Source organism: Panthera pardus, unplaced genomic scaffold, assembly GCF_024362965.1.
Source record: "Panthera pardus isolate Hobbes unplaced genomic scaffold, ASM2436296v1 HiC_scaffold_20, whole genome shotgun sequence".
NCBI classification, from domain to species: Eukaryota; Metazoa; Chordata; class Mammalia; order Carnivora; family Felidae; genus Panthera; species Panthera pardus.
In genome coordinates, this window is record NW_026526766.1 from 89,507,931 (window position 1) to 89,521,727 (window position 13,797).

Below are 13,797 nucleotides of genomic sequence, written 5' to 3' on the forward strand. Positions count from 1 at the left end.
TAGCACCCCCTTCTCTGGTGTGATAACTCACGGTGGATGTAGGCATTGCAGATCGGGGGCAAAATTGCCCCAGGGTGAGGGGACCACTGTCCTCTGCAGGAGGGACTGTCATACCCATTTCTGGGAAGGGGAAGTGGAGGTCCACCAAGGGAGGCTAGGAGAGAAGTAACTGTCCTGAAAGCACACGAGCTAAGCCCAGGGGCAGGAGTTGAGTCCAGTCAGCCTGACTTCAGAGCCCAGTGTCTAACCCAGGGCCACGGCAGCCTTAGAAACCCCGGGCAGGGGGCATCTGCCCGGGGTGGGGGGGGGGGGGGAGGCCCAGGGTGGGGCCTGCAGTCACTTCTGTTCCTGCCTGCCTCTCCCTCCTCCCTGCGCCCCTGCAGTGAGCTCTAAGGCGGGCAGAGCAAGGCGCCCTGGGGAGCCTGGCTTCATCCGAATAGCTCTGCTGTCTGGGAAATGCCTCCCACCCGCCCCTCGGCAGCCAGCCTCGCCTTGCCCCCTGCCCCCACCTGCCCCCTCTAAATAAACAGGACTGCCGTGTTAGCGGTTTCTGCCTCCCCTGCCGTGCGTCACAGTTATGAGACATTTATGGGCGCCTCGGGATCAGCCCTCAGCATCTCCCGGCAGACCGGGGTGGGCAGGGCTCGGAGGGGGCTCACCTCCTGCCTGCACCCCTGGCCTGGGGCCTGCACTCCCGGCTAGGCCAGCCTCCCCCAGTCCCAGAAGGACCCCGGCACATCTCAGGCCAGAAGAGTTCAGGGCAAAGGCCCAGGGAGGGGAAGCTTGTTTATTTTTCCCTTTTAAAACACAAATCAGACCGCAGGCAAGTTAGAAAATACAGAAGAGCGAAATAATAATAATTTTAAAATTAAAACCACCCACAATCCTCCATTCGGAGCTAATAACAGTTAATATTTTCTGATGTACAACCCTAGTACTTTTCCATAAAGCAAACCCACACAGTTTTTGCCAGCATTTGTTAAACCCAGTCACAAGCACCGTGGTCAGGCTTGACCATCCTTATTTCAAGGATCCTGGCAACGCAGCCGAGAAGTGGGCCTTATTAACAAAGCCATTTCACAGCCGGGAACACTGAGGCTCCAAAGGCGTCCTGGTCAGAGAGCTTAGGCACAGCCCAAAACCCAACTCCGGGTGACCTGAGCAGAAAAGATTATTCGAAGGCACGTGTCAGGGGAGCTAGATGTACGAAGGCAAGGCAGTGTCCCGCCCTCGGTGGCCAGAGGCCCTCGCTGCTGTCCCTGAGGGCCCAGATGCTGCCAGGGGCACTGCCCTTGTCCCAGGTCTGCCTCCTGCTGGGTCCTCACCAGGCGGGCCCTGCCTTGTGTCCGGCATCCCCCCCCCCACCCCCACCAAGGGAGATGGTCTCTCTTCCCCAGCCAGAGGAAAGGCACAAAGAAACAATGGCTCTCCAGCACAGAGAGGGTGGGCGAGCTGCCCGGAGTCACACAGCCAGGAAGAGGCAGAGTCCAGGGTGCCAGTCCAGTCCCTCCAGTGCAGAACCAAGCTTCTGCCGCTGAAATGCTGGCTGCTGCCTTTTGCCTCTGTTTTACTTCTTAGAATAATAAAGGCCTCAGCTTGTACACACCCTCCTTTACAGCCTGCTTTATAAAAATTGAGCGATGTGTCCTGAATACCGAAGGGGGGTCTTCTGCAGTTGAAAAAGAGATGCAAAACCCCGTTCTTTCTTTCTTGCTTCCTCCTGGAGCCCTCTTCCCGGGGCGCAGAACCAGTGCTCCAGGGCAACGAGACCCCAGCTCCTCACAGGGAGTCCCCACTGCCTGGCCCAAGTGCTCCTCCTACACGACGGGCCGACCAGGCCCCCAGGGTCCCTGTGACTGTGTTCCTGGTGGAACTCAGCTCTCCCCCCACCCTCGGCGTGTACTTGAGTCCCCTAAATTACGGGCTAACGACAACGAAGGCAGCTGGCCAGCACCACCTTAACCAAGTGACCAAACTCAGCATCACCAACAACGGGGCGAATGAATACTTCGTGCCTCCTGATCCCGTGCTGCGGGAGGGATACGCCAAAGCCTACCTGAGCCTGGGTGGCTCAGTCGGGGAAGTGTCCGACTCTCGATTTGGCTCAGGTCATGATCTCCCTGTTCCTGAGATTGAGCCCCGCGTCAGGCTCTGCGCTATGGCTCAGAGCCTGCTTAGGATTCTCTCTCTCCCTCTCTACCCTTTCCCTGCTCTCTCTCTCTCTCTCTCAAATAAATAAATAAGTAGTGTAATATTTTACATACAGGAAGCTGAAGAGACAGGACAACCAAATGTAAGGTGTGATCCTACATTGGTCCCAGAGTTAAAATCTGTTTAAAAACGACAGGAATTTGGGGATGATTGCAGAAATTTGACCACAGATTAGATAATCATAGCAAATGTAGATGACAGGATTGTTGTTCTGTTTTGAAAAGTCCTTATTCCTTGGAAATAAGTACTCCAGTATTTAGGAGCGGGGTATCATAGTATTGAAATTGTTCAGTGAAAACCAAAACTTAGATAGATGCGTAGAAAAAGTGTAACATGGTAAGATGCTGAGAACTGGTGAATCCAGGCAGAAGGCATTGAGGTATTCATCGCCCTATTTTAACGTCTCTTTACATTTAAAATTTTCAAAACAAGATGCTGGACAAAAATAAAAATTTGAAAATATTAATAGCGCTAACATAATGTGGTTGTATTTATGAGAAGTGGATAATACAATTATATCCCTTCCTCATGCCGTGCATAAAAATAAATTCAAGAGTGGGGCACCTGGGTGGCTTGGTTGAGCATCCAACTTCAGCTTAGGCCATGATCTCATGATCACGGGGTTCGAGCCCCGCGTCGGGCTCTGTGCTGACAGCTCGGAGCCTGGAGCCTGCTTTGGATTCTGTGTCTCCCTCTCTCTCTGCTCCTCCCCCGCTCATGCTCTGTCTCACTCCCTCAAAAATAAACATTAAAAAATTAAAACAAAAAAATCCAGGAGGTTAAAAAGGCAAAAGGAATGCGTTGAAACCTTGGGAGACTGATACATTCAACTACATTAAACTAAAAATCTTATATACCACAGAAGACACCAGGGAAACAGCACAAGCCATACCTGAGACAGGATACGGGAAATGCATGTAACAGATTAAAAAAATAACATGGACAATATATTAAGAATTTCTTAAAAATTTACTTTTGAGAGAGAGAGACAGACCATGAGCAGGGGGAGGGGCAGAGCGGGAGACACAGAATCTGAAGCAGGCTCCAGGCCGTGAGCCCCATGCGGGGTTCAAACCCACCAGCCATGAGATCATGACCTGAGCCGACTTCAGACGCGGAACCGACTGAGCCACCCAGGCGCCCGGTAAGAATTCCTTTACAAAAGAAAAACATGCGGATATAAATCAGTGTATGATTTCGCATAATGTGCTTTCCCCCCCCGAGTCCTGGCAGTTCCACTCCTAGGTAAGCCTCCTGGAGAAAATCCAGCATGAGGAGCGGGAACATGTATACAAGAGTGATCGGGGAAGTATTGAATGGGGAGTGATGATGAAAATAAACCAAACCCCTCAACCAGAGGCCGGATGGGGGAACTGCGGTGTGGCCCAGAGCAGTTACAGCGGAGGAGAGCGTCTCTCAGCCTCGGCGCTACTGACGTTTTGGGGGGGGCATCGTTCCTGTGGGGGGGGCTGTCCTCGGACACTGGGACGTTACGCAGCACCCTTGGCTTGTGATAGACACCCCAGTTGTAACGACGGTACCCCCTCCACCTGAGAACCACTAAATTAGAGCTATGTGCATCACCATGGATAAATCTTAAAACATAGAGTGGCAAATTCAAATCACAGAAGGAGAGGTGCAGGAAGCATGCTATCCTTCATAAAAAGGCTAAAGCATACAAAATAAATGCGTCTCCGTTTTCCAGAGGAGGCTCAGAGAGGTGGGGCGACTTGCTAGGGTCAGAATGGAGCCGGAAGTGCTCTTCCTGGAACGTTTGGGCCATTCAAATAAGTTAGTCCCTAAGTTTATATACTTTTTTTTTTTTTTTTCTTCCGCGCACGCTGGCGCATCTTCTCGGATTCAATGCATCCACTGCTAGCACAGAGGGCGCTGGACGCCTTTTAATTTTGCCTCCCCCTCGGCCCCTCCCCGGGGACTTGTGGGGACTCGGCCCCGGGTCAAACCAGCTTTGAGAGTAACCGATGTAGACGGGCGGCTTTCCGCCCTTCCCCCGGAGCCCGAGGTACAAATACAGGTGCCATTGCGCCCCGTTGCGCAGGGCCTGCATCCGAAAGGAACCCTGCCCCCTGTCTGCGAGCCCCTGTCGGCTGGCTCTGCCCTGCTCTGCTCTTTGAGCGCCGTCCCCGCCGCCCACCCGAGCAGGGGCGCAGGTCCGGGCAGGCCCCCTCCGCGGGCTGGGGGAGCAGGGAGCGGCCCGAGAGCGCCGCCCTGCCGGTGGCGACTTGCAGCGCACCTGGGCGGCTGGCGGGCACCTGGCACTGCGGGCGCCGCGGGAGCCCCCAGCGCAGCGCCCAGGTGGGTTAGACCCTGGGCGGGGGAGGGCGGCTGGGTGCTGGGTGCCCCCTGCCGTGCAGCCGCCCCTCTGGCCTTTAGTTCCTCGAGCCCCCGCTGCGTGCCCCGCACCTCCCCACTCCCGCTCCGGGGCGGGGGGGGGACGGGGCGGGGGGGGGGTCTGGCATGGGAAGGCCAGGAGGCCTGGTGGCTGCTGGGGTCGGGGTGCCCGGGAGGAACAGCGGTCCGCCGAGCCCAGGGGCGAGTGAACACCTGCACAGGGCGACCCCAGCCCCAGAGCGCCCCCACGCGGGAGGAATTGCTAACACAGCATTTCCCCGCAGGCTCCAGGGCAGCGCCGTTTGTAAGAGAGAATGACCAGAAGAACTGCGGTTTTCTTTAAAATAACATTATTTGGGGGACGCCCCGGGGGGGGGGGGGGACTCGGTTAAGCGTTGCACTTCGGCTCAGGTCATGACCTCACAGCGCGTGAGTTCGAGCCCCACGTCGGGCTCTGTGCTGACAGCTCGGAGCCTGGAGCCCGCTTCGGATTCTGGGTCGCCCACTCTCTCTGCCCCTCCCCCCCCCCACTCTCTTTCAAAAAGTAAACATTCAAAATTTTTTAAAAAAAAGAACATTTTTATTACAAAAATAATTCACGCTCACTATACAACCAATGGAAAAATGAAAAACAAATACAGAATAAACTTCCAAATACTCCCTAGAATAGGCAGGGCACAGAGGATTTTTAGGGTGAAACTGTCCTGTACGTCCATGACCTGGAGTGGCCTATGTGTGTTATCACACGTCCCCCCGAACCCATGGAATGTAGGCGAGCGAACCCCAATGTAGACCCCGGACTTCAGGTGATAATGACTTGGTGCGGATTCAGTGGCTGAGACCCACGAACACTCCGGAGAGGAGGGCTGCTGTGGGGTTGGCTGTGGATGTGTGTGGGGAGGGGGCTCTCTGGAGAATTCTCTGCACCTTCCTCTCCTCTTGATGTGAACCTAAAATTGCTCTCAGAAACAAAACCTTTTTTTTTTTCCTTAAAAAAAAATGTTTTTAATGTTTATTCACTTTTGAGAAGGGGGAAGAGGGGCACAGAGAGAAGGGAACAGAGGATCCAAAGCAGGCTCTGCGCGGACAGCGCGGTGCGGGGCTCGAACTCACGAACGGGGAGATCGTGACCCGAGCCGAAGTCGGATGCTCAACCGACTGAGCCCCCCGGGCGCCCCAGAAATAAAATCCATTAAAAAGGAACCAACGGGGCGCCTGGGTGGCGCAGTCGGTTAAGCGTCCGACTTCAGCCAGGTCACGATCTCGCGGTCCGTGAGTTCGAGCCCCGCGTCAGGCTCTGGGCTGATGGCTCGGAGCCTGGAGCCTGTTTCCGATTCTGTGTCTCCCTCTCTCTCTGCCCCTCCCCCGTTCATGCTCTGTATCTCTCTGTCCCAAAAATAAAAAAAAAAAAAAAAAAAAAGGAACCAACTGGGGCGCCCGGGGGGGCTCAGCGGGTTGAGCATCCGACTCTTGCTTTCGGCTCAGGTCGTGATCTCACCGTTCATGAGACTGAGACCCCGGTCGGGCTCTGCGCTGACAGCACGGAGCCTGCCTGGGGTTCTCTCTCTCCGCTCTCTCTGCCCCCTCTCTGCTCGCGCGCCCTCTCAAAATAAACTTTGGGAAAAAAACAACCTACCTACCTAACCCTTGTTAAACATGTTGGTCCTTTTAGGTATTTTTTTCCTATTAAAAAATCAATCTACTGTGTATACGCACATAGAGAACAAAAATAGAACCACCCCTTACCTACCACCATATTGTGAACCTTTTCCGTGTGGATAAAAACGATGGAAAACCATATTGGGGGGGGGGGTCTGTCACTGCCCTAGAGGGGTGCCAGGGTTCACCACTCCCCTGCTGTTGGTTGCAACGCCATGCTGGGGACTTGTAACATATGTGCACTGGGCATCCTCTTTCTATCTCATTCTTCCTGGCAGGAAAGCACTGACTTGGGGGGACTTGGGCCACATTCAGCTCACACGGGAGCTGGAAGTCTACGGGCGGGCGGTCGGGAAAGGGGGTGGACGTGCCGAGGGGGGCCGAGGGCAGGCTGGAATCCGCAAGGTGGGCTGGAGCCCGTGTCGGTCGGCCCGCGGCTCCGGAGATGGGGGCGTCCCTTGGGAGAAGCTGGGGCCCTCGGTCGTGGAGCCAACAGCCAACCTGGCTCAGGCACTGGAGAAGCGCCACGAGGACCCGGGAAGGAGGACCCACGCCAGCCAGCCAGCGGTAAGTGACAAGAGGCGTGGGTTACGACGGCGCCCGAAGCTTCTACCCCGACCTTCAGAGCCCGTGCTTCTTTTCTGGCCTCAAGTCACACGCAGTGTCTCTCGTGGCCCATCCTAAAGAGAACGTCCAGGGAGCTCTGCCTACCCAAGGTGACAACTGAGAAACTACAGCTGCCTGGATGCTCGTGTCCCCCTCCCCTCCCTTCGTATGTTGACATCCTCCCCCCGCAAGGCGATGGTATGAGGAGGTGGGGCCTTTGGCAGGCGACTAGGTCATGACGACGGAAGCTCAAGAGTGGCCTTAGTGCCCTTATAAAAGAGTCCCCAGAGGGGGCACCTGGCTGGCTCAGTCTCCCTCTCTCTGCCCCTCCCCCATGTGCGAGCGCTCTCCCTCAAACAATAAACATTAAAAAAATAAAAAAATAAAAAATAATTAAAAAAAAAAGGAGCCCCTGGGTGCTCCGTCGGTTGAGCGTCCGACTTCGGCTCAGGTCACAATCTCGGTTCGTGGGTTCGAGCCCCGCGTCGGGCTCTGTGCCGACAGCTCAGAGCCTGGAGCCTGCTTCGGATTCTGGGTCTCCCTCTCTCTCTGCTCCTCCCCCGCTCCTGCTCGCTTCCTCCCTCTCGCTCTCAAAAATAAACATCACAAAAAAATAATTTTTTTTTAATTAAAAGAAAATTCTAGGGTGGAGCCGGGAGTGGCATTTTCAAGAGCTCCCCAGGTGACTCCGAGGTGCGGGCCCCAGGTTGAAATCCACACGTTAAGGATCCCGTGTGCAGCAGGGTCGCTGAGAAACAAAGGCAAGTGCGTCTGCCAGCACGGCCGGGCTTGCGCCGCGGGGCACAGGGCACACCGGACAGCCTCCCGGGGCTCCGAACACCCCATCCGTCTACGGACACCGTTTACGCCATTTGATGCGGCACACGCCTCTGTCCAGGACAGGGTGACAGCAACTCAGGGCCTTTAAAGGTTATGGAGGGATCCCTGGTGAACAGAAACTGCTGCTGTGGTCCTGCACGACACATAAATTCCACAGGAGCTGAGGCTACATTTTAGGTTCCTCCCTGAATTATTTATTCCTCGAAGAATGAATGGGGACACCCAGGAGGTGGCGGGGACTGCGTGGGTGACTCGGTCAGAAGTGACTTTAAAAACGACCGCTACAGATGTTGCAGTAATGAGCCCCACAAGCGAAAGGGCCGTCAGAGCACTCACCAGGTCACCCGGCAGATTTAGGATGCCCCCTAAGTCCCCATTCGTCATTTCACCCTCCCCGGGTGCGCGCATCCGGAATGAGCGCGTGCCCTCGAACAGGCGGGGTGGCCAAGCCTGATGACACTCCCCGAAGCTACTGCTTTTATGAAGGCGCCCCACGGCTGCGGCCATCGGACGTCTGCACCCTGTCCCCCATCATGACTCTGGGAGCTCCGCTCACGCCTGCCCAGCCTCTCCCGCTCTCCCCGGTCTCAGCCTAAAGGTGAGTGTGCTCTTTTGTCGAATCAAGCCTCAAAACAGGACCGGCCACCACGGATGGTCATGAACACTTTGTGACCTCACGGCTGGGATTTCACAGAGAGCCGGGGTGGGGGTGGGGGTGGGGGAAGGGGGCTGGAGAACAGACCGGCGTAAAGCAAATCCCCCCCACCCACCCCCCACCCCCCGGCAGTAATTTCCGCCTAAGACAAATCAAGTGACCCAAAGCACGCTGGTTAGGACACTGCACCTGACCCCGTCATATGTAGCTCCTAACTCAGGCCAGTTTTCTTATTTCCACGTTTAATTTCACCATTTTCTCTTCAAAGGTGTGTTTTCACAAAGACCAGAGGGCTACTGTTCACCGAATCCCAGCTATGAATTCAGAGCATTAGAAAGAATTATCAAAGCTGCAGCCAAAAATTATCATCTACACGGCTAATTTTAGAAAATAGTTTAGTACATTTTTGTTATAAAATTCATTTACAGGAGGTTATTCACATGTACTTATCAAATCTGCTCCTGGTAATACATGAAAACATATTCACCAAATAAACCATGCACAGTAAAGCCAAGGAAGGTTGTATACAAAGAGGCAAAACAAGCGTTTGAGTAGGATATATTCGTGGTGAAATGAACGAACACGGAAAGAAAACGGGGCACTTCCTTCCAACGCCACGGCAAGGACGAAGAAAACAGCCGTATTTTTCACTCTGCGAGAACGACACTGTTCTGACCGCCACCACCAGAGAGGCGCCCGTACGAAATGATTTATGCCAACATTTTTACCAACCAGAACAACAAACAGTTTCAAATGCGGGATCAGGCGGGACTGTGTTCCCAGGGAGGGGCTGTCGGGACACAGGCTGGGCGGGTGGCGACCCAACAGAAGAACACAGCGCCAGGACGGGTGTTAACATTGGGCCCCAGGAAAGAGCACCGCCCGGGGTTTGGCACTTCTCTCTTCATTTCTGTGCTGCACCAGCAGAGGGAGAAGTTCCTGACCCCAGCTCTGCCTGTCACTGTCACGCCTTTTAGGAGCCTACGGAGTTCTTCGACCCTTTAAATCGTCACCACCAAGTATCCGCTCAATGAGGCATCTTACAAGATAGCAGCAAAGTGAACTCAAACTAACAATGAGGTTTCGTGCCAAAGGCACATGCGGGAAGCTTACAGAGCCCCTGACTCAGACGGGGTGGGGCTCGCCCTGCACCCCACACCCTGCGCTTACACTGCGTGGCCAAGGACAAGTGTTCTGCCCACCAACGGGGGACGGAGCACGTGCCCCAGGGCCAGGAGTGTTTGCCCAAGACCAGCAGCCGTCTGGACCCCGCTGGGCGGGACGTGGGTCACAGAAGGTAGGTTTAAAACTCCTGGCAAATGTGTTAAAGCTCTTAAACAACCAGTTTCAGTAGAAGATCTGACACAAAGCCCCCTTGGCTTAAAAAGCAGAGGACAGCATTTTAAACGGTGCATGTGGATCTCCAGGGGTCTGGTCTCCTCCCCAGAGTAGCTAACGGGCTGCCTAGCAGTCGCTACAAACCACTGGTTCTGACGAGTGTCACCCGCTACCGTGCACCCTCACGTCTGACCCTGCGGTCAGACAGGCCTCCCGTGTCCAGACAAACGTCCGCTCGCCACGGCACTCCCCTCCACAACAGCACCATCCCCTCCGATCAGATGATCCTGCCGCACTGATGTACTGGCAGCAGGTAACGCGGGCCCCAGAGCTCACAGGAAACCTGTCCGCTCTCTTCCTGGGTCTCAACCTCACATGTCTGCACTCTTCTCCTCCTCTTTTCAGAGACAGGGATTTCCTGCCCACAATATTCTATCTGGCCTGCCCTCTCGGGTCCCAGGCTGCCCGGTTAGTGACCAGAATCCCCTGGGGGGGGCGGGGGGGAGTAACAGGCAGTTCCTCTCGCTCCCCCCAAAACAAACTGGTCGGATTCTCCCGGCAACCGGCAAGCTTTCACACCCAAGCCTCGGTGGCTCTTCCAGGGTCCCCCCCTGCACGGATCCGGCACCTGACGACCACTGGACTTGTAACCCACCGGTTCCGGGATGCTCACAATACGCTAGGGGGCATCTGAATGGTATCTCAAGAGTGATTCTTTCATTTCGTATTCTTCTACCTCAAGGGGAAATCAGAATTTTAGCTCGAAACCCATGTGTTCCCTGAAACAGGCAGATGAACTCATCAGAGAAACGTAATATTCTGTGCCAAGGAGCCTCATCTAAAAACACCCAACATCAGCAGAACTTCACCTAACATAGCTCTGCTTCCTGAAGGTTCCCCCAGGAGACTCCACTTGTTTTTTTAAACAGAACTAGAGACATCTGACCCACCAGCATTAACTGAGCTTACTGCACACTACCCGGGCTGAAGAGTCTGTCTTGCCATAACAATGTTTGAAAGGGCCTGTCCTCCTCCTCCTCCTCCTGCCCCTTTTTATTTTTTTTAGATATAAAGTTTGTTCTGTTGGAAATGAGCAACATTTTAAGCAGGGGAAAGAAAAACGGTCTACTAGATTACATTTTAAAAGGATTTTGTTATTTGCTATACAAATGTACACTTCAACTTTTACACCATCCACTCAGTCTCCCTTACTATACAAGAACAAGAGATCAACGTTTTAAGTCTTCAAGGACAATATAACGGACACACAAACGCCCTCGACAGCTTTTGCGGCTGACAGAAGATATCGAAGATACCGAGAGGTTCAGGTGTTAGGATACGTTTTCCATGTTTTCCAACAGCACACAAACTCCTTCAAGGACAAAAATAATCTGATCTGGACAGTCCCATTAGTGGTCATCTTAAGTTTGCGATGATGCTGGGGCTGACCATCTCTGTCACTTGGCTTTACTATAAAAACTTTCTTTTCTTGGGACCACTGGCTTCCTCCTCCAGTCTCCTGTTGTCCCAGCCAGAGCGCCTCTTCGGGTGACGGCTCTCGGGGCTCTGCGTCTCCCGGTCCCCTTCGCTGAAAGCCCTGGTCTCTCTCCTGCGGCTGAGCCCTCCTTCCCAGTCACATGCTCTTTTACTAGCGGAGACATCCGTACCGGCAGCTGGAGGCTCCCACTGCACGGGAGGGTTCTGGTTGCTCAGCGTGGTCCCTCTGGCGGTGGACAGCTGGGCACCACCCAGGTCCTGGTGACTCAGAGGGAAGCCTGGCTCCCCCGAGGGAGGTGTGGCCCCAGGATGCTGGGGGCTCAGGGGCTGCGGATCCCTCGGGCATGTCCCTTTGGCTTCGGGGTCTATGCCCAGCCTCCTAAGCAGTCGTGGGTCCCGAAGCCGGTCCTGAATAGGAGGTCTTTCAGGGTCCTTGGTGGTAACAGTACCAGTGGATTCCTTACAGCCAGAAGGCACGTGATACAGGGAGGAAGGGAAAGACGTCTTGGCAAATTCACCGTCTGGCTTGCTGCTGGGCAAGCCACCCTGGGGTCTGGCCACCTCCGGGGCCACGGTGGGCGGGTGAGTCAGACTTCTCTGCAGGACGGGCTTGAGTTTCAGAATCTTGGCTGCGTCGTGCCTGTAGTTTTTGTCGCACGTCTTGACAATGGCACCCCGCTTCTGTGCGTCCTGAATCAGGTGATTCCAGTGCTGATTTTCCTAGAAACAGACAAGGGAGAGACAGTTACACACCCCCAAAACTCTCATATGCTTGGGAAGCATGAGGTTTCTGCTTTCATTTCTGAACAACAATAAACACACTTCATGACTAGGCTCTCAAGAATCCACTAAAGGAAAGAGAAGTCCAGACACAGAAAGAAGCCATGTTATCAGAAAAGAGCCCTGGTCACCGCCTATAAGAAAGAACTTCCCGCATTTTACCACGTTACTGGTGCCGTGTGGTCACTGGCTGTTACACAGACCGTACCAGTTGCCAGCAGCCACAAGGAGCTATTTAAATTTCAATTAATTAAATTAAATTAAATAAGAAATGCACTTCCTCAGTTGCAGCAGCCACATTTCAAGTGCTCAGTGGCTACATGTGCCTCGTGGTTAGTGACTGGATGGTACGGGCACAGAAGAGCTCTGTCATCCCAGAAAGTTCCTCGGACACTGTTGATCTAGAGTCTTGCCTGCTTCTCGAAAGGCTAATATGCTGGAGCAGGAAAGCTTGGTGCCAGAAAGCCCTAACTTTTGGGTGCATGTGACTATTCTAGAAAGAGGCCCATAGCTGCCACTGAATTCCCAAAGGCCTCCTAGACTCCAAAGGCGCTAAACCATCTTCATCCACTGAGACAACTATTCCACAGATTTTTCCCACCTTCCTGGAGGAGCTCAAGTTATGAGAGGCACACCTAAGGAGAAGAAAACCCACCAGCATGCATTCTCGTCACTTCCTGTTAGACCTGGCTTGGCAATAAATTGCTGCTTTACAGTTATTAGAACGTGGGCATCCTTAGAAAGAGGAGCGTGCATGAGAGGAAAAAACACAAAGCCTGAAGGGAAGAGGAGGGGGAGGAGGGGGGAGGAGGAGGGGAAGAGGGAGAGGGGGAGGGGGGAGGGGGGGAGGGGGAGGAGGAGGGGAAGAGGGAGAGGGGGAGGGGGAGGGGGGAGGGGGGAGGGGGAGGGGGAAGAGAAGGAGGAGGAAGATGAGGAAGAGGAGGAAAGAAGGGAAGGGGGAGGACAGGGAGGAGGAAGGGGGAAGAGGGGGAGAGGAGGGGAAGGAGAAGCGAAGGAGGAAGAGGAGGACGATGAGGAAGGAGGGGGAGGGAGAAGAGAAGGAGCGAGAGGAGGAGGGCAAAGACCACAGCTGTCCACTGTCCGCTGTCCTCGCGGGGGCTCCCGTCCTATTCATAAAGGTGGGGAAGGGCAGCAATTTTAACTGGCTGCATGACCTGGGCCAAGCGGGCGTCTCTGAGCCTGTTTCCTCATCTGTAAAATAGGAATGATGTTTTATTTAACTGATTCTGAAGTGCACACCGTGTTCACATTTTACCATTTCTGAATCTGGGGTGCCTACCAGCCAGGGCGCAGTCTCCGAGTCACTGATCCTAGAGGAATTCCTGGCTAGGCAACCACGACCCCTCGACTTTCAGTCAATAAACCACCTGAAGGAAGAAGGACTCCCAGCTCTTGCCTGAAAACCTACCCACAGAAATGTTCTGATGAGACAAAAAAGTACCAGCATCAACTCCTGGAGAACGGAGACCAGGGGCTGGAGGAGAACCCCGGAGACCGTGGGGGGTACTCTTAGGGAACGCCTTCTGATGGCACAGGGCACAGGGGCACGGCCTGTGCGTCAACGAGGCCACGTGACCGTGACCCGGGAAATGGTCACGTAGCGCCAGACTCGGAAGGTGACGTACTTTTAGGGATCTCTCAACCTGTTCATCTGGTCTGTATTTTTTCTCTTTTCTGCACAAACAAGAGTGACCTACGTCTGTCTAAACAAGACTAGAAGAGTTCTTTTAATAAACATAAAATAAAAGTTCTAAGTGGAAATAAAGCGTCACAGCCTAAGAGTAGCACAGAACTAGTGACTTATGTCATACTGGCTTCTTGGATTGGACGAACCGCAG

At 54.0% G+C, this 13,797-nt stretch overlaps 1 protein-coding gene across 8 annotated transcripts in view; it reads right to left on the minus strand.

Moving 5' to 3' along the window:
• Window positions 1-8,701: 8,701 nt before the first annotated feature.
• Window positions 8,702-13,797, minus strand: part of SETX (senataxin) — a 65,185-nt gene continuing 60,089 nt past the window's right edge. For all 8 annotated transcript variants that reach the window (XM_053908479.1, XM_053908478.1, XM_053908480.1 and 5 more), the window contains one exon: window positions 8,702-11,878. In XM_053908479.1, coding sequence (XP_053764454.1) covers window positions 11,132-11,878 — 747 coding nt within the window. In that variant the 3' untranslated portion in view covers window positions 8,702-11,131. The remainder of the gene's footprint in view (window positions 11,879-13,797) is intronic.